The following is an 18,351-nucleotide window of genomic DNA, read 5'->3' as shown; positions in this document are numbered from 1 at the left end:
AGAGTGGGACTGTTGAAGTGCCCCTGTTATGCTTTTTTTTAATATTACCTTTTAATGCAGTGTGTAATATCGCTGTTTGTGAATGTAAAATGTCAGCAAAGTTTTAAAGGAACTGTATGAAAGAAATCTATTTCAATTAATCATAAAATGGCCCTGATATGCCACTAGACATTAAGAAATCATGTTAATTTCAAATACTTAACTGACAACTGTAGTCGGGCCAGGACATTGTCATTTAAAAGTTGTTGTTGCAGCCCTCAGCTGATGTTGATGTTGACATGTTGTGTTTTGGCCTGAAGCTCCGCCCTCCAACTATCGACCAATCACAAAGTCAGTAGTGTTTCAGTATCCGGGTTGCCAGATATGGTCTAGTTACCACAGCTGCAGATCTACAAACGTTCCTGCTGGATGTCTGGCAACCTTGAGTCAGGGGGGAGGGGAGAGGGATAGTGTTTACAGTACCAGTTTTGGCCACAATCTTACATACACTTCCTTTAAAGATCAAAGTGCACAACAAATAAAGTTATTGTCTCCTAAAAGAAAGAATCAATTTCAGCGCTGCAAATCCACTTTAATGCACTTTAATCAGTGTGTATCAAACGCTGAGGAAGATCCAGAGCTGAAATCCAGATTGGTGTTTTGTTTCTGACACACGCTGTAAGCTGTAGACCAATCACAACAGACTGGGCCATCTGACCAATAAGAACAGAGTAGGCGCTTGGAAAGGAGGCGTTTAGAGAGACTGAACCTTCTAACTAACCATTTTCAGACTCTTTAAGAAATGAAGTGATACTGTTTGACAAACGGTAAGAGTATACAGCTATAAAAGTAATGTGGATAGCATATCACTAATCATTTATTTAGTCTTGCAAGAATTTAATGAGAAAGGTTTGAGTTATTTTGATATCTCTGACTTTTGACAGCAGACTTGGCCACTGAGCGTGTGTTGAGCTCTTTTTTTCCAAGCGAGACACGTGAAAAGTAGGATTTTTGGAGCCAGATTTTCTTAATGGGACAAATTAGCGTGAGAGCGCAATCCCAAAAAAGCACCAATGTAAATGTAAAGTTCTGCTCGTGATCTATGACGTGCAAATTACAGAAAACACGCATCCGGATCATTTCCAAAATGACCAACACAATCTACCAAAAGCAACACCAATTAGCATCTGGTTTAAGACATGCTTTTTTAGGGCAGTCAATAATGGCACAAATGCCAGTAAATTGACGAGCGCAAACCTTAGTAAATCACCTTGTGTGCTTTATGTAAATACATTAAATCTTATTGGTCTCAATGAGAAACAAATGCAAAATATTAGCTAAACAAAATCTTGCTTGGATTATGTGTCCAGATAGAAGAGATCGAGAGAGAGATCATCAAGCAGGAAGAGAACGTGGATCCTGATTACTGGGAGAAACTCTTGAGGCATCACTACGAACAGCAGCAGGAAGATCTGGCCCGCAATCTTGGCAAAGGAAAGAGAGTCCGCAAACAGGTCAACTACAATGACGCAGCTCAGGAGGACCAAGGTACAGTCCATTCCTACTGAATTCATTTCTATAATTTCATACAACTTGATATATATTCCGTTCTTTCGCAGATTATTGGGTTTGGGTTTAAATGGTCAAAAATATGTAAAAATACATGTCCTGGTGAATATTCATGTAAACACAGTTGGGATGTCTTTAGTGACTGTATACAGTTGAGGTAACTGAATTCATGTAGGTCTTAAGCCGGACTTACAGCGACATGTTCCGCGACTCAGTGTCACTGCCAGTGTCAGCGTTTCGTGACAGTGTCAGTGACACATGTCACTATCCACTGACATATGCCAATGAGAACCGGAAGTGCCACTGCGTGTGTCGTGACACATGTCACTATCCACTGACATATGCCAATGAGAACCGGAAGTGCCACTGCGTGTTTCGCGACACATGTCACTATCCACTGACATATGCCAATGAGAACCGGAAGTGCCACTGCGTGTGTCGCGACACACGTCACTATCCACTGACATATGCCAATGAGAACCGGAAGTGCCACTGCGTGTGTCGCGACACATGTCACTATCCACTGACATATGCCAATGAGAACCGGAAGTGCCACTGCGTGTGTCGCGACACATGTCACTATCCACTGACATATGCCAATGAGAACCGGAAGTGCCACTGCGTGTGTCGCGACATGTGCCATTGGCTCCTGTGCGTCAGATGCCATGTCACTTAATGTTAATACTGCTACTGGATTTTCATGCACATTTTGGGATATCACATAAAATACACTGGATGGAAAGTAGTGCTGCCAAGTGCCGGCTTGTGTCACTGTTTTCCGTGATGGGTCACATTTTCATGCACTTTTTAGGATATCACATAAAATACACTGGATGTAAACGCCAAGATGCACATAAATTCTAAAAAAATGTGTAATAAAAAACGTGATGTGTATCCACTTTTTATCCAATAAGAAGACATGCTGTGAGGACTCTTTTGTTAGTTCCTGTTTTGTCTTGTTTTGTAGTCTTCGTAGTTTTCATGTTGATTAGTTCTCCCAGGTGTTTCCCATTTCGCCACTGTTATTGTTATCTTGTTAACCTTGTTTCCCTGTGAGTATATATACACACATGGAATCATGACATATGCGCATAAACTACGATGGAAACACATTTACCAAATAAATTATTTTGAAGCACAGCAAAAAACAGAGGATGTGATTGGATTGGATCAACTGGACTAACCAGTTGACAAATCACATCGCAGCATCTCAAACGTTGGTTTGATCATTCTGAAATGCCTGAGTCATCTTGATTTGGTTTAATTCCCTCCCAGAAAGGTCTCACATGATTGTTGACAACAAACACCAGATAACATAATTGGATTAGTAACCCAGAAATATTTCTAATATGTTTAGTCTGGCATGGTTTAAAGTGGATTTCAAATCCCAGACTTTCAGTGTGGTCTTTTAGACCCCACTGTATTCTAATTAGCCCATTCTTCTTGTCTTTTATTACTATAAACCATGTTTACGCTTGTCATATAAATGCAGCATATTATCTCCTCTAAATCTCTGAAATTACATATTGCAGCAGTTTCATTCTCGGCATGTGGTTCACTACTCTACTTCTGATTGAGTGGGAAAGAAAGAGCATATCCCACACACTGCTGCTTTGGTCAGGTTAGAACAGCCACATGCAGCTGACTCGAAAACAGCTACATCCACAACACCCAGGGGATGTCGAAGTGTGGCAGCTTTTCATTTACGTGTCAAAAACAGACAAACAAAATGGTCAGGGAAAAGACAAATAACAGAAGGTTTTCTCCAGAAAGGAGCAATATAGAATTTATGGTTTTGCAGTGGCGCTCACGGCGGCATAATTACAGTGATAACTAAGATAAACTCTATGCACACATATACGTTTCTTTGCATGGTTATAAAGTTGCGGCATATCCTCTGCAGAATATATTACAAATGCGCCTTCAGCTGGCATTTAAAATTTGAGAGTGGCCTATGCTTCACTAATTGACTTCTGTGGGTTTTCATTTTTAAGCAGCTCTGTGTTTTTCTTTTGGGCTAAATCATCCTCGTTGACAGTGGAATTTGAATAGAATGTGTGTGGATGGTTAGATAAGTGGACATTTTGTCACAAAAGAGCCAAATCTGAAATAATCACATCTGTCTTTTATGTTTTTTCCACTGTTTGAGAGAGTTGCCAAGCTGAAATATAAGATTTTGGTTGGGCTTTATTTGAGGATTCTGGTGCATGGAAATTGTTTGACCACAGCTGAACACACGCTGTACTGAGGTTTGTATTAGTGTTCATTACTGACATGCTCTTTTCTATATGCTGTTGCAGAGTGGCATGCTGACATTTCAGATAACCAATCAGAATACTCTGTGGGCTCAGAGGAGGAAGATGAGGACTTCGATGAGAGACCTGAGGGTGAGAACCGCACAGACACACTCTTACTGCCCATTCACACACTGTTCGCAAAAGTAGGTTTTGGACAAAATGTTTAAAAATGGCGGATTTTTTTTTTCTAGGTGGAAATAAAATCAGAGATATAAGTTTTGTTCATCTTGACCCAAGGATTTCAATGATATAAGGCTTGAGTCTACGACAAACGGTGTAGGAGTAATTAGCGGTTTCAAACTTTTGATCGCAGTTGCGCCCGTACCATGTTTTACCATGTCTAATATCGATCTAAAGCACTGCAGTGGAAACAACTCTCAATACCCTTCTGAGCTGTAATAACCAAACTCTGGTCAGGCTAATAAAATCGTGTATAGAGTCGATAGGGGGTGCTTAACATAATGACGGCCGAGTTGCGCTTGGGTGCTTCTAGTAAACACAGAAGCTGGCGAACGGCGGTCTTTCGAATCAGCTTTGACCGCGACTCTGGAAGACTTGGAGTTAAGCTTTTCTCTGAGAAAAGAACAAAGAACGGCACTGAAGTCATTCTTAAGTTTTGCCGACCGGATCCGGCGAATGTTTAATCTTTCAACGAGCTCCGTTTCACCTTCATTGCTCTGGTTGGTTGAATCAAATTGTGTGCACGCTGTGCAGAGGGAGTTTGAAAGACAACCGTTTATCCGCCCCTCGGTTTGAGCTGTCAATGGTGAGTTTCCAGACCAAACATCTTGATGTGGGTCTGGCTTGTCAAGCTACTGGTCTGCATGAAACGGTCCACCGCCAGGCACACCATGAAATGGTGAAGCAGAGGTGAACTATCCAGGGGACAAGGCATTTGTTCATGAGAACCAACTCAGTCTGGAAACCCGTACATTCATTTCTACTGCTTCTGTTACACTTTTGCAGCAACCAATCACAGACTGGCTTATCCACATGGTGTGCAATTGGCAGGTTTAACACGAAGACAGATAGAGAAACGATGGGTCGTTGCCTGTTGATCACGCCTCTTGTGGTATTATTGTTTAAAGGACTATCCAATTGTGTACAGAGTTATTTGAACTATGCTCTTTTATGACGCCTCTTGTGCAGAAGAAAATACACAGCCGACTCCCCAGACCAGTGTTCAATCTTAAACTGAGCTGGGTCTGGTGATAGCCTGACAAGTCTAAAGGAGCAAAACACTCAATTTGCAAGAAAAATGTTGGGATTAAATGGTTCAAGAGTCCCTTTAAATGTTCACAAATACATTAAGCCTATCTCCAAAGCTAAATATAAACAACAAATAACATAATGCTGTTGATGATGATTAGGTCCCATGGTAAAAATACATAAATTAGGCTTATGTGCAGGGTTATACCAGCCTCCTACGTTTCTGACTCTGCCTCTGAAGATGCCGCTACACATTGTCATGTTGTAAACAAGACAACATCTGTATTTCAAACCCCTCTAGGTTTCGGATGTTGTTGTTGTTTTTGGCATATACCTACCAAAGCAATTTCATTGCAGATATAGAAACCAATGCAGATATTCCAGAAAAAGAAAGAGCGGCTTGGGCCACACAAATCAAATCTGAACAGTTACGAGACACAATGTGGTCAGTCAATAATTTTAGATCAGATTACAATCAGATGGGATTTGGACTGACAGTGAGTTTGCACATGCAAGCTCTACTCGCAAATGTACAAAATTAGATATAACTACTATACCCCATCTCTACACAACTTTTGGCATCTTTTATACTTGAATTAATTTTTTTTTCCCGTCCATTTGTGTGCCTTTTGGTACTTTATTGGGACGTTTTGTGGTTTTGTCAGGTTTTGCTATTCTTCTGGAGGCACATTCACAGTTTATGTATTGCAGCTGTTCAGGATAATGTATCCTTCCTGTGCTGTAACCCTGTTTCCTGATGCTGGCTCAGTGAGATGGACATGTTGAACTGATCTCTTGGCTGACTCTCCTCTCCCCCCGTCCAGGTCGCAGACAGTCACGCAGGCAGCTCAGAAACGAGAAGGATAAACCACTTCCGCCCCTGTTGGCCAGAGTGGGTGGCAACATTGAGGTATTGCTGATTTGTTTTTCTTTACTTGTCTGTTTTGGCACAACTATTGTAAATGGCCATTTTAAGACATCCTTGTGCTTGGTGTCAAATCAACATAAGCCTATTGGTCACAGTTTAATGTGGATAACAGTGTATTTCCCCAGTGTTTGCTTATCTAGAGGTCGCCTGCGTGGCCAGTGTATACAGCGTCTCTGGATGTTTGCCTCTCATAATTAAATTGACATACAGCTGGAGATAACACATTTTTTCCAGTTTCGAGAATTGCCCAGTAATATTTCAGTATGTCAATAAATTCATGTCTGTTTTTCTTGTAAGGCCTTATTAGATTAACAAAGGTGGGGTAAGTGTTATTTCAAAACCATTTTACAGAACAGACTCGGGCCGAGTGTAATAACAAACCAATAAGCAGTAAGGGGCTCGTCTACTAATGACGGTGAGAAGAGAGGCTCAGTGCACGTCATTATTCAAAACACACGACACATAATAACGAACATCAGCCGAGAACTAATATATGCTGCTTCTGCTTGACTATGCTCGTGTGTCATGTTCACTTGTTTGTCCATTTGTGATAGTATCGTCGTTCACTTCAGTGATGATAAAGACCCGTTCATTTCCACACCATATGGAGCGTCTAAATCTCCTCACTGTCTGTTTCAAGCGTCAGCTCACAAAATGTGTCCGACAAGTAAGATACTATACTCCTAATTAGGCATGTGCCGATATCAATTTTTCATGTTGCGATTAATTGCTGAAGTTTTATCACGATATACGATATTATCACAATATTAAAATAAGTTGCAAAAAAAAAGTGTTGCCATAGCATAACAGCTTTAAGAACTATTTTTGTAATAACAAAAATAACTCAATGTTTAATACAATAATGCACCAAAAATATATACAGCTCTGAAAAAAAAATTAAGAGACCACTTAACATTGAGAAATCAATGAGAAATCAATGAGAAATCAATGTTAAGTGGTCTCTTGATTTTTTCAGAGCTGTAGAAGTACAATTTTCAAACAGATTAAAGTGCAAAAGAATTAGGCTATAAAGAACAACAGGTAACAAATTACAATAAGGTATCATTACTTAATGCATTAACTAAGATTGAGCAACAGCTACATTTGGTACAGAAAGTATAATGTTTTTGTTAATGTTAGTTAAGAAATACTGACCATTGTTAGATTTATCTTAGGTCCATTAAAAAAGTTATTTTGATTTTGATTTTAATGTTATTAAACAGTAACTAAGAAATTAACATTACTTAGAATAATTAATTCTTTATAGGCATTGTCAGTTATAATGAATTAACATGTTAACTAATGAAGTCGTATGTCTCAAAGTTTTACTGAACAATAACAAATAATTAGAACAGTTCTAATCATTAGGGCATGTTGTAGTCCAGATTAAAGCATAAAAATGTTTAAGTTTGAAAATAAATAGCCTATTAAGTCTTTAAGTATTAAGTATTTGGTGCTGTGATGAACAACATTGAGATGACAAAAAACTAATGGATGTTTTAAAAACTACAGGCAGTTTTTTGTTTGTTTGCGGGTTTCCAGGGTAATCGCCTCATTCTGCAGTTCATCAGCGCCCTCTGCTGTCACTGAGCGGCACTTCAGCAGCGCGTCTCCTTCACTCGTTCGTGTGCTTCTCATTTACACCTGAGCGCTTCCCTTTGACGCAGAATACAGCGGTGTTGAGCATTTATACGATTGATGGGCATATATAGTATTCTTGAAGTATTCTTGAGTGCATTATAAAAAAATTATTAATTGTTTAAAAAGTATTATTTACGATATTTTAAAGTGCCCACGATAACAATATCGTGCATATTCAATATCGCGATAAATCGCATTATCGAAAATCGGCACATGTCTACTCCTAATATATGTTTGTTTCCTCTTTTCATGATCTATATAACCCTTATCCGGTCATAATTGTAAAATGTCGTTAGCTGGACTGTTGTGCTTGTGTACTATCGTGTTGTTTATGAGACCGGTTTGTGTTTTTGTGAACGCTATAACTCTAATCTTGTCATAACTGTAATATGTTCGTTAGTTGGACTGTCATACTTGTGTACTATCGAGTTGTTCATGAGAACGGTTCGTGTTTTTGGGATGGAAGGGGTGACTTTTTCATTGAATTTTCGACCTGAAAATTCGAGACAGATTCTGCCATTGTCGTTGCTGTGGTTACGAATGTGTGGGGCCGAGCTATCGAAATAGGGCCGAGACCCTTTTGGGGGTAGGGGCGTGTTTGTTTTGGTGATTTGAAATATCAACTACGGTTACCGGAAAGCACTTACCCCACCTTTAAAACAATTGACATAAATATTGAATCTGCTCCTGCTTAATCGTGTGTGTGTGTGTGTGTGTGTGTGTGTGTGTGTGTGTGTGTGTCCGTCAGGTATTGGGCTTCAATACGCGTCAGAGAAAAGCCTTCCTGAACGCCGTCATGAGATGGGGGATGCCCGCTCAGGACGCCTTCACCTGCCAATGGCTCGTGCGGGACCTCCGCGGCAAGAGCGAGAAAGAGTTCAAGTATGACTTTCTTTACCAGTAAATGTGTTTGGAAGATGTTTAAACTTCAGACTTGGGTTCTGCTAAGGAAACTTCATATTCTTTCTTTGGTTTTCCGACAGGGCGTACGTATCGCTCTTCATGAGGCACCTCTGCGAGCCGGTGGCTGACGGTTCGGAGACGTTCGCAGACGGTGTCCCGCGGGAGGGGCTCTGCAGGCAGCCGGTGCTCACGCGTATAGGGGTCATGTCTCTGGTTAAGAAGAAGGTCAGTTCGGGTCTGACTCATTTGAGAGTGCCAACAGGGGTTTGAATGACCTGTGGATGGATCATGGTGACTCTTTACAATAAGGTTCATTAGTTGACATGAACTAATAATGAACTGCACCTTTAAAGCCCTTGTTATTTATCTTTGTTAATGTTAATTTGAACATGTATTAAAATCTTGTTAACATTAGTTAATGCACAATGAGCTAACATAAACAAACCATGAATAGCAGTATTTTTATTAACTAAGGTTAACCAAGATTAGCTAATGCTGAACAGAGGTGTTATTCTTGGTTTATGGTAACTATTGCATTAACTAATGGTAACTAATACAACCTTATTGTAAAGTGTTACCAAATATATAATATAATTATATATTAGTTTATATATATAATTATATTTTAGTTTTGGGCGATACTCCTCATGGTGAGGTCGTCCTATCGTTAGCCTGTGAGATAGCCAATACACAATTTTTTTAGTTATTCGCTAACAATTTTTTAGTTATTCGCTAATTTATTTGATCATTAATTTACTATGATTAATTCATTTAGTTTAGTTTTGAACCATGATGGCGAGCCCGAGGACATCACACGAGCAGTGTGCAAACTTTATGCGAGAGTTATGCCGGTCTCAAACCTCAGTCAATTATTCACTACAGAAAGTGAAAGTAAAAACGTAATAACGCTGCATTAACGGCGCATATTCTCTCAGAGACAATCATGTGACTAGGCATGTGCCGATATATCAATTTTTCATGTTGCGATTAATTGCAACGTTTTTATCACGATATACGATATTATCACGATGTTGAAATAAGTCGCAAAAAAAAGTGTTGTCATAGCATAACAGCTTTAAGAACAATTTTTGTAATGACAAAAATACCTGAATGTTTAAATACAATAATACAATGCACCAAAAATATATACAGCTCTGGAAAAAATTAAGAGAAATCAATGTTAAGTGGTCTCTTAATTTTTTCCAGAGCTGTAAAAGTACAATTTTCAAACAGATTAAACAGATTAAAGTGCAAAAGAATTAGGCTATAAAGAACAACAGGTAACAAATTAATATAAGGTCTCATTATTTAATGCATTAACTAAGATTGAGCAATAGATACATTTGTAACAGAAAGTATCATGTTTTTGGTAATGTTAGTTAAGAAATACTGATCATTGTTAGTTTTATCTTTGGTCTATTAAAAAAAGTTATTTTGTTATTAAACAGTGACTAAGAAATTAGCATTACTTAGAATAATTAATTCTTTATAAATATTTTTCATTGTCAGTTTGGTAACAATGAATTAACATATTAACTAATGAAGTCGTATGTCTTTTGGACAAATAATCCAAACAATTCTAATCATTAGGGCATGTTGTAGTCCAGATTAAAACATAATGTTTAAGTTTGAAAATAAATAGCCTGAGCCTGTGATGAACAACATTGAGATTACAAAAATGGCTGTTTTAAAAACTCCTTCACTAGCGTTTGCTTTTGTTTGCGGGGTTTCCCGGGGTAACCACTGCATTCTGCCGTTCCATCAGCACCCTCTGCTGTCACTGAGCGGCACTTCAGCAGCGCGTCTCCTTGCACGTTGGGCTTGTTTACATCTGAGCGCATCCCTTTGACGCAGAATACAGGTGTTGAGCATTTATACGGTTGATGGGCAAAGTATTCTTGAGAGCATTATAAAAAAATTAATAATTGTTAATAAATTATCATTTACGATATTTTGAAGTGCCCACGATAACAATATCGTGCATATTTATTATCGTGATAAATCGCATTACAGAAAATCGAACCATGCCTATGTGGCCCTGGACCACGAAACCAGTCATAAGTATATTGCACGGGTATATTTGTGGCAATAGCCGACAATACATTGTATGGGTCAATATTATAGATTTTTCTTTAATGGCAAATGTCATTAGGATATTAATTAAAGATCATGTTTCATAAAGATATTTTGTAAATGCCCTACCATAAATATATACAGTGTAAAAAAGTAGTAAAAAATTAGTAGTAATTTGCGTTGCTAAGAACTTCATTTTTACAACTTTAAAGGTGATTTTCTCAATATTTAGATTTTTTTTGCACTCTCAGAATCCAGATTTTCAAATTGTTGTATCTCGGCCGAAATATTGTCCAATCCTAACAAACCATACATCAATTGTTCATCTTTCAGATGATGTAAAAGTCTAAATTTACAAAAAGTGACCCAAATAATATTTCTTTTGTGGCCCATATGTGGTGAAAAAATGCGGTTTATGTGAAAAAATAATTTTGTGTTAAACAAGTTGGTTTTAAATGTCGGTTTGAAAAAAATCTGCTCTTAATTTCCATTGATAACAAATTATTGCAGTGTTCTATTAAAATCTAATACACTAATCAAAAATACCTTCTTATATCGCTGATGATTTTAACAAATGATCTGGCTATTTTCGATACATGATAACATCGTCTAACGGCACAGCCCTATTATGTTCACTACCTTGAACTGTGCAAGTTTATTTTTTTTTAAAAGAAGCTAATGTTTTTATTTATCAAAAGTGCATTATTGTCTCATGGTGTTTTAAAATTGTTTCCTTAAAAACATTAATTTTCATATTATCTTGCCTAGCTGTTTTTGGAAGCAAAACTGTCTTATTTAAACGGTCCAAATGAAATGTATGTTAGAAGCCAGCCTACAGTTTTTGCTTATGGTGAACTAGTAAAGAAACAGGTGTGTGTCATGTTATGTGCAGGTGCAAGAGTTTGAGCACATTAACGGTAAATGGAGCATGCCTGAACTGAAGCCAGAGATTGCTGTGGACTCCAAGAAATCTTCAAGAGCCTCTTCACCTGCCATTAAGACAGACACTCCCACACCTGAACTGAGCTGTAACAACACACCCTGCACCTCCAAACCAGGTACAAATCCACCTAAAACTATCACATGCAGCTTAAAGAGAGAATCTCCCATACACGGAGACTTTACCTGCCGTGACCTGTTCCCACAGCCACTCCCTCTCCACCTGACAAGATGGAAAAGAGCGCAAAAGAAGCCGAGAAAGATGAGTGTGAGTCCCAGACAGAAGCAGAAAGAGAGAGAGAGAAGGAAAAAGTAAAAGAAGGAAAGGAGGGGGAGAGTGTGGAAAGCACAGAACATGGAGAGGTTAGTGTGTGTGTGTGTGTGTGTGTGTGTGTGTGTGTGTGTGTGGTTCAAGTAAACCCTACATTATGGGGACAAAATATCCCCAGGCATGTGTGTGTGTATGTGGTTTATAAGGACACAAAAGTGTATAATGACATGCGTATTACAACGTAAACATGGTTTATGAGGGCACTTCCTGTGTCAAAATGGCTTAACCAAATGGCTTAAAAAAACATACTAAATGGTGTTTAGTAAACCATCCAACAGTCCACAAGGTAAACAGCTTAATAAGCACACTAAATAATGACTAGGGGCCCTATTTTAAGGATCTGAGAACATGGCCTGAAGCACATGGCAGTTTAAAGCTCAGTTGTGCAGCACTTTGTTTGACAAGAAAGTTTAATGAAATTAAAGGATCAATTAAATTAAAGTCGATGTCTTCATTTGATTAACAGAAAAATACAGAGTTTGTGGGTAAAACTAAATTTGTGGGAAATTTTTTCATAGAAATATATATATACCATACCATACCATGGTCTGTTTTAATACTCGATTCTGATTGGCTGGAAGGTGTGCAGTAAAACCGTTTAATACACAGGTAGTTCCAGTCAGTTTGATTACAGTTCGAAATGAATCCGCACTATAAACACTGGTAACCATAGTAACACAGTTACGCTTGCAAACAGAGTGACAGTGGCAGCTGGCAGTATCAACCACAGATATGTATACATATCTATGCTAGGCTATAATAATCTATATCTATGCATATCGTTGCTAGGCAACGTGGGGGAGAGGACGCTGGCGTTGTCTGTTCGCCGCTTCTCCACCCACAAATCATGTTAATGTACTATTAGATTTAGATTTTATTTTATATCCTTATGTTTGTGACTAGTCTAACAGTCAGAGCTACAATTGGGACTGTTGCTGATTGCTGGCAGCCACTGAGAGGACGTTGTTCGTCGTTTCGTCGTTTTCCACCGCTTCTCTAATGTTTATGTTTGAATTGCTGCGGTTGGTTCTGGTTTGGAGGACATTTGATGTTTCTCGTCGCAACTGCTCACTGGTGGTCTCCCTTGGGCTTAAGCTGCATGGTGGCTGAAGTTTGCACCGGGCTAGCGTCATCCGGGCCATCGTCATCGGCGTCCGGCATGATGTTGGGATGTTCCGCTTCTCGGCTGCGCCGCTGTTCCGTCCTGCATTGCGGCCGTGGAGCCGTGGAGCGGCTTGGACTTCTGCGCCGACCCCAGTGTGTCCACAAAAGTGCCGGAAAACAGAGACTTCCACCATCAGCTGTTTTCTGTTCACGATCAGCTGTTTTCTGTTCACCATCAGCTCTGTTTCTGTTCACCATCAGCTCTGTTTCTGTTCACCATCAGCTCTGTTTCTGTTCACCATCAGCTCTGTTTCTGTTCACCATCAGCTCTGTTTCTGTTCACCATCAGCTCTGTTTCTGTTCACCATCAGCTCTGTTTCTGTTCATCATCAGCTCTGTTTCTGTTCAACATCAGCTCTGTTTCTGTTCATCATCAGCTCTGTTTCTGTTCATCATCAGCTCTGTTTCTGTTCAACATCAGCTCTGTTTCTGTTCACCATCAGCTCTGTTTCTGTTCACCATCAGCTCTGTTTCTGTTCACCATCAGCTCTGTTTCTGTTCAACATCAGCTCTGTTTCTGTTCACCATCAGCTCTGTTTCTGTTCAACATTAGCTCTGTTTCTGTTCACCATCAGCTCTGTTTCTGTTCACCATCAGCTCTGTTTCTGTTCACCATCAGCTCTGTTTCTGTTCACCATCAGCTCTGTTTCTGTTCACCATCAGCTCTGTTTCTGTTCACCATCAGCTCTGTTTCTGTTCACCATCAGCTCTGTTTCTGTTCACCATCAGCTCTGTTTCTGTTCACCATCAGCTCTGTTTCTGTTCATCATCAGCTCTGTTTCTGTTCATCATCAGCTCTGTTTCTGTTCAACATCAGCTCTGTTTCTGTTCACCATCAGCTCTGTTTCTGTTCATCATCAGCTCTGTTTCTGTTCAACATCAGCTCTGTTTCTGTTCACCATCAGCTCTGTTTCTGTTCACCATCAGCTCTGTTTCTGTTCACCATCAGCTCTGTTTCTGTTCACCATCAGCTCTGTTTCTGTTCAACATCAGCTCTGTTTCTGTTCACCATCAGCTCTGTTTCTGTTCACCATCAGCTCTGTTTCTGTTCACCATCAGCTCTGTTTCTGTTCACCATCAGCTCTGTTTCTGTTCACCATCAGCTCTGTTTCTGTTCACCATCAGCTCTGTTTCTGTTCACCATCAGCTCTGTTTCTGTTCACCATCAGCTCTGTTTCTGTCCACCATCAGCTCTGTTTCTGTTCACCATCAGCTCTGTTTCTGTTCATCATCAGCTCTGTTTCTGTTCACCATCAGCTCTGTTTCTGTTCATCATCAGCTCTGTTTCTGTTCACCATCAGCTCTGTTTCTGTTCACCATCAGCTCTGTTTCTGTTCACCATCAGCTCTGTTTCTGTTCACCATCAGCTCTGTTTCTGTTCACCATCAGCTCTGTTTCTGTTCACCATCAGCTCTGTTTCTGTTCACCATCAGCTCTGTTTCTGTTCACCATCAGCTCTGTTTCTGTTCACCATCAGCTCTGTTTCTGTTCACCATCAGCTCTGTTTCTGTTCACCATCAGCTCTGTTTCTGTTCATCATCAGCTCTGTTTCTGTTCACCATCAGCTCTGTTTCTGTTCAACATCAGCTCTGTTTCTGTTCACCATCAGCTCTGTTTCTGTTCATCATCAGCTCTGTTTCTGTTCACCATCAGCTCTGTTTCTGTTCACCATCAGCTCTGTTTCTGTTCACCATCAGCTCTGTTTCTGTTCACTATCAGCTCTGTTTCTGTTCACCATCAGCTCTGTTTCTGTTCACCATCAGCTCTGTTTCTGTTCAACATCAGCTCTGTTTCTGTTCACCATCAGCTCTGTTTCTGTTCACCATCAGCTCTGTTTCTGTTCACCATCAGCTCTGTTTCTGTTCACCATCAGCTCTGTTTCTGTTCACCATCAGCTCTGTTTCTGTTCACCATCAGCTCTGTTTCTGTTCACCATCAACTCTGTTTCTGTTCACCATCAGCTCTGTTTCTGTCCACCATCAGCTCTGTTTCTGTTCACCATCAGCTCTGTTTCTGTTCACCATCAGCTCTGTTTCTGTTCACCATCAGCTCTGTTTCTGTTCACCATCAGCTCTGTTTCTGTTCACCATCAGCTCTGTTTCTGTTCACCATCAGCTCTGTTTCTGTTCACCATCAGCTCTGTTTCTGTTCACCATCAGCTCTGTTTCTGTTCACCATCAGCTCTGTTTCTGTTCACCATCAGCTCTGTTTCTGTTCACCATCAGCTCTGTTTCTGTTCATCATCAGCTCTGTTTCTGTTCACCATCAGCTCTGTTTCTGTTCACCATCAGCTCTGTTTCTGTTCACCATCAGCTCTGTTTGTGTTCTGTTTTTTGTGTTGGTTGATTGTTTGTAGTATTCTATATTTTTACTTGTTATTCATTTTTTTTTGTTATTTCCCCCCCCCCCCTTTGTTGCACTTTGAGATTCTTCGGAATGAAAAGTGCATTATAAATAAAATCTATTATTATTATTATTATTATTATTATTATTATTATTATTATTATTATTATTATTATTATTATATCTATGGCAACAATAAGTGACATGAGACATGACGTGACACACAGAAGTCAATGGCACATATGTCACTATGCGCAGATATGTATACGTATACATATCTATAACTATGCGCGTATTGGCACATCCGTGGCACATGCGGTCTTCATTGTCAAGTCACTGACTGACATTATCGCGACCAACACTGACATGACACTGAGTTGCGGAACATGTCGCCGTGTGGCGTGCGTTTTGTACATTCTATGATGGTCGTGACACCTACACTGACAGACTCGAGCACCTATATTAATATTTAATTTAATGCATTAAATGTAATGTGTCTTTATAGGTTGACGTGGGGTTTATTTCACACTAGGCTACATAATGATGATTCGTTCAAATAAAGATTGCCTTGTCACTGCAGTGTTGCCTGTCATTCATAAATAATTTTAATAAATCCATTAAATAATCATTAAGTTTTGTTCGATATGCTTAAGCAATGAGGGGATCTTCAGACTGACATAAAGAAGAGATCGCGAACACATCTCTCTCTCTCTCTCTCTCTCTCTCTCTCTCTCTCTCTCTCTCTCTCTCTCTCTCTGGTCTTTCTCTTTCAGTTCTCTGTGTCTCTCTTTTAATAATGAATTTAAATAAATTTGGTAATTTGTTCATATAAAAACATTTCGATGGCTCTACTTTATTCAAAGCGAAGGTGTGCTAGAACTAACGAGACGTAAGAAAACAACCGTAATTTTAACCCGTCTCTTAAAAAACATCAGTTACAGCTTTAACTTGTTTTTAACTTGGCAAATAACCATGGTATAAGCGGGATAATCCACGGCTAGCCTCGGCTTTGCGTCGGGCGGTTCTTCGCCTCTACGCCGTGCATCAAAATCCTTTAATGCATGGCTAGCCGTGGATTATCCTTTACTTAGTAGCTAGTAGCCTACTATTTACTGTTAAATATTACAGTATACAAACATAACAGACAATGGCAATGGTAAACATCCCTAAAGTACCGAAAAAAAGTTTCCTTTAGGTACCTGCACAGAATTTCAGGAATTTAAGTGCATTAATAAAGCGCCCTTTAAATAACACACAAAATACTGCGCTATTGACTTTAGAGCAGGTTTTTTTGGTCAGTGGCGCAGTTGATTTCACTTCCTCAAAATAGCAGCACGCCAACAATGCGCCTGAACACACCTCGTTTTCAGACCAGCACACCCATGGGTGAACAGATGGACATGAGGGCATTTGCTATTTAAACAATGTGACGCTGGATGTTAAAATGATAACTGCGTCGGGCTAAGACTACCAAAAAACACTGGCGTTGCATTGTGCCGGGTGTATGATAAGGCCCTTAATGAAAGTGCATAAATATTTGTGTGATTGTTAGGTTTAGGGGTTATAAAATGTCATCTCAGAATAAAAACAACAGGAGAAATTACACCATTTATTTTCTTCTTAAGTAAAAAATTAAGATGTTCTTAAGAAAATATTTGAGAACATCTTAAGAATTTTTCAAGAATTGCACTTAGGAAAATTTATCTTAAGAATTTTCTTAACTTCTTTCTTCAGAAAATGTTCGTGAATCCAGCCCCAGATTTACTAAATGGCAAATTACCGTGAGAGCGCGATCCCATAAAAGCGTTGATGGAAGTGTAAAGATCAGTGCGTGATCTAATGACGACACGCAAATTAAAGAACAGACACAGCCGGATCATTTCCAAAATGACCAACACGATCTACCAAGAGCAGCGCAAATTAGCATCTGGTTTAAGACATGCTTTTTTGTGCGGGAAATAATGGCGCAAATACCAGTAAATTGACAAGCCTTAGGATTTACCTTAGTATTTACCTTAGATTTTAACTTAGATTTTACCTTAGATTTTACCTTAGTATTTACCTTAGATTTTACCTTAGATTTTACCTTAGTATTTACCTTAGATTTTACCTTAGATTTTACCTTAGTATTTACCTTAGATTTTACCTTAGGATTTACCTTAGATTGGATTTACCTTAGATTGGATTTACCTTAGTAAATCACCTTGTGTGATTCATTTAAATACTCTCCTTCCATAAATGTTGCGTCTGAAAGGGAAACTCCCACAAATGCATATTCATTAAGGTCAGCCATGAAAACAACCCTCTACATGCCTTTTCAGCACTTTTAGTTAACCTTTTCACAATTTAGTAAATCGTTTGTTAACAGCAAAAGAGGGTTTGCACGGACAGAAGCTGTAAGTAAATCTGGCCCTAAATCTCCAGCGTAATATACAAACATGTGCTGTGGGGTGTGGCAGGGATTATTTTATTGTGCAGGTTTAGCAAAACACTACATGAACATGTTGGTAAAAATCTAGTTTTTCAGAAAGTGTGTGAGAGCTTGCGTGTATGTTTGCTTTTGGTATTTCAGACAAGCTGCTTTTAGTGGTGGCTTTAATGATTTGTTAAAAATTATATAATGTAGTAATGTTTGTTCATTTTAAATTTACTATAAAGTGAAACCTTTGATTTAGAGTGTGGCATTCGCTACTGTTCAAAAGTTTGGGGTCGGTAAGATTTTATGTGTTTGAGAGAAGTCTTATGTTCACCAGAGCTACCTTTGCACTAACAGTATTATTGTGAATTTCATTTTAAAAGTGCACTATGCAACTTTCCGTCCACTGGAGGGCGCCTATTCAAAACAAATGCGTAGTTTCATGACGCAAAGTTTGAGCGTAGCATCTTGGGACATGTGGTCTTCACATCACAGCCGGTGGAAAACAGTACTCGGGCAGAAAGCACGTTCTGAAATCAAGGTTATTAACGCTACTGTA

The 18,351-nt window shown here is 39.2% G+C and overlaps 1 protein-coding gene across 3 annotated transcripts in view; it reads left to right on the top strand.

Annotated features, from left to right (window-relative positions):
• chd3 (chromodomain helicase DNA binding protein 3) overlaps positions 1 to 18,351 on the top strand; it is a 100,291-nt gene that overhangs the window by 41,287 nt on the left and 40,653 nt on the right. For all 3 annotated transcript variants that reach the window (XM_067446450.1, XM_067446442.1, XM_067446433.1), the window contains exons 25-31: positions 1,350 to 1,527; positions 3,849 to 3,935; positions 5,879 to 5,964; positions 8,372 to 8,505; positions 8,607 to 8,751; positions 11,492 to 11,657; positions 11,747 to 11,901. In XM_067446450.1, coding sequence (XP_067302551.1) covers positions 1,350 to 1,527; positions 3,849 to 3,935; positions 5,879 to 5,964; positions 8,372 to 8,505; positions 8,607 to 8,751; positions 11,492 to 11,657; positions 11,747 to 11,901 — 951 coding nt within the window. The remainder of the gene's footprint in view (positions 1 to 1,349; positions 1,528 to 3,848; positions 3,936 to 5,878; positions 5,965 to 8,371; positions 8,506 to 8,606; positions 8,752 to 11,491; positions 11,658 to 11,746; positions 11,902 to 18,351) is intronic.

Source organism: Pseudorasbora parva, chromosome 1 (genome assembly GCF_024679245.1).
Source record: "Pseudorasbora parva isolate DD20220531a chromosome 1, ASM2467924v1, whole genome shotgun sequence".
Classification (NCBI taxonomy): domain Eukaryota; kingdom Metazoa; phylum Chordata; class Actinopteri; order Cypriniformes; family Gobionidae; genus Pseudorasbora; species Pseudorasbora parva.
This window is presented reverse-complemented; position numbering and strand designations above follow the sequence as displayed.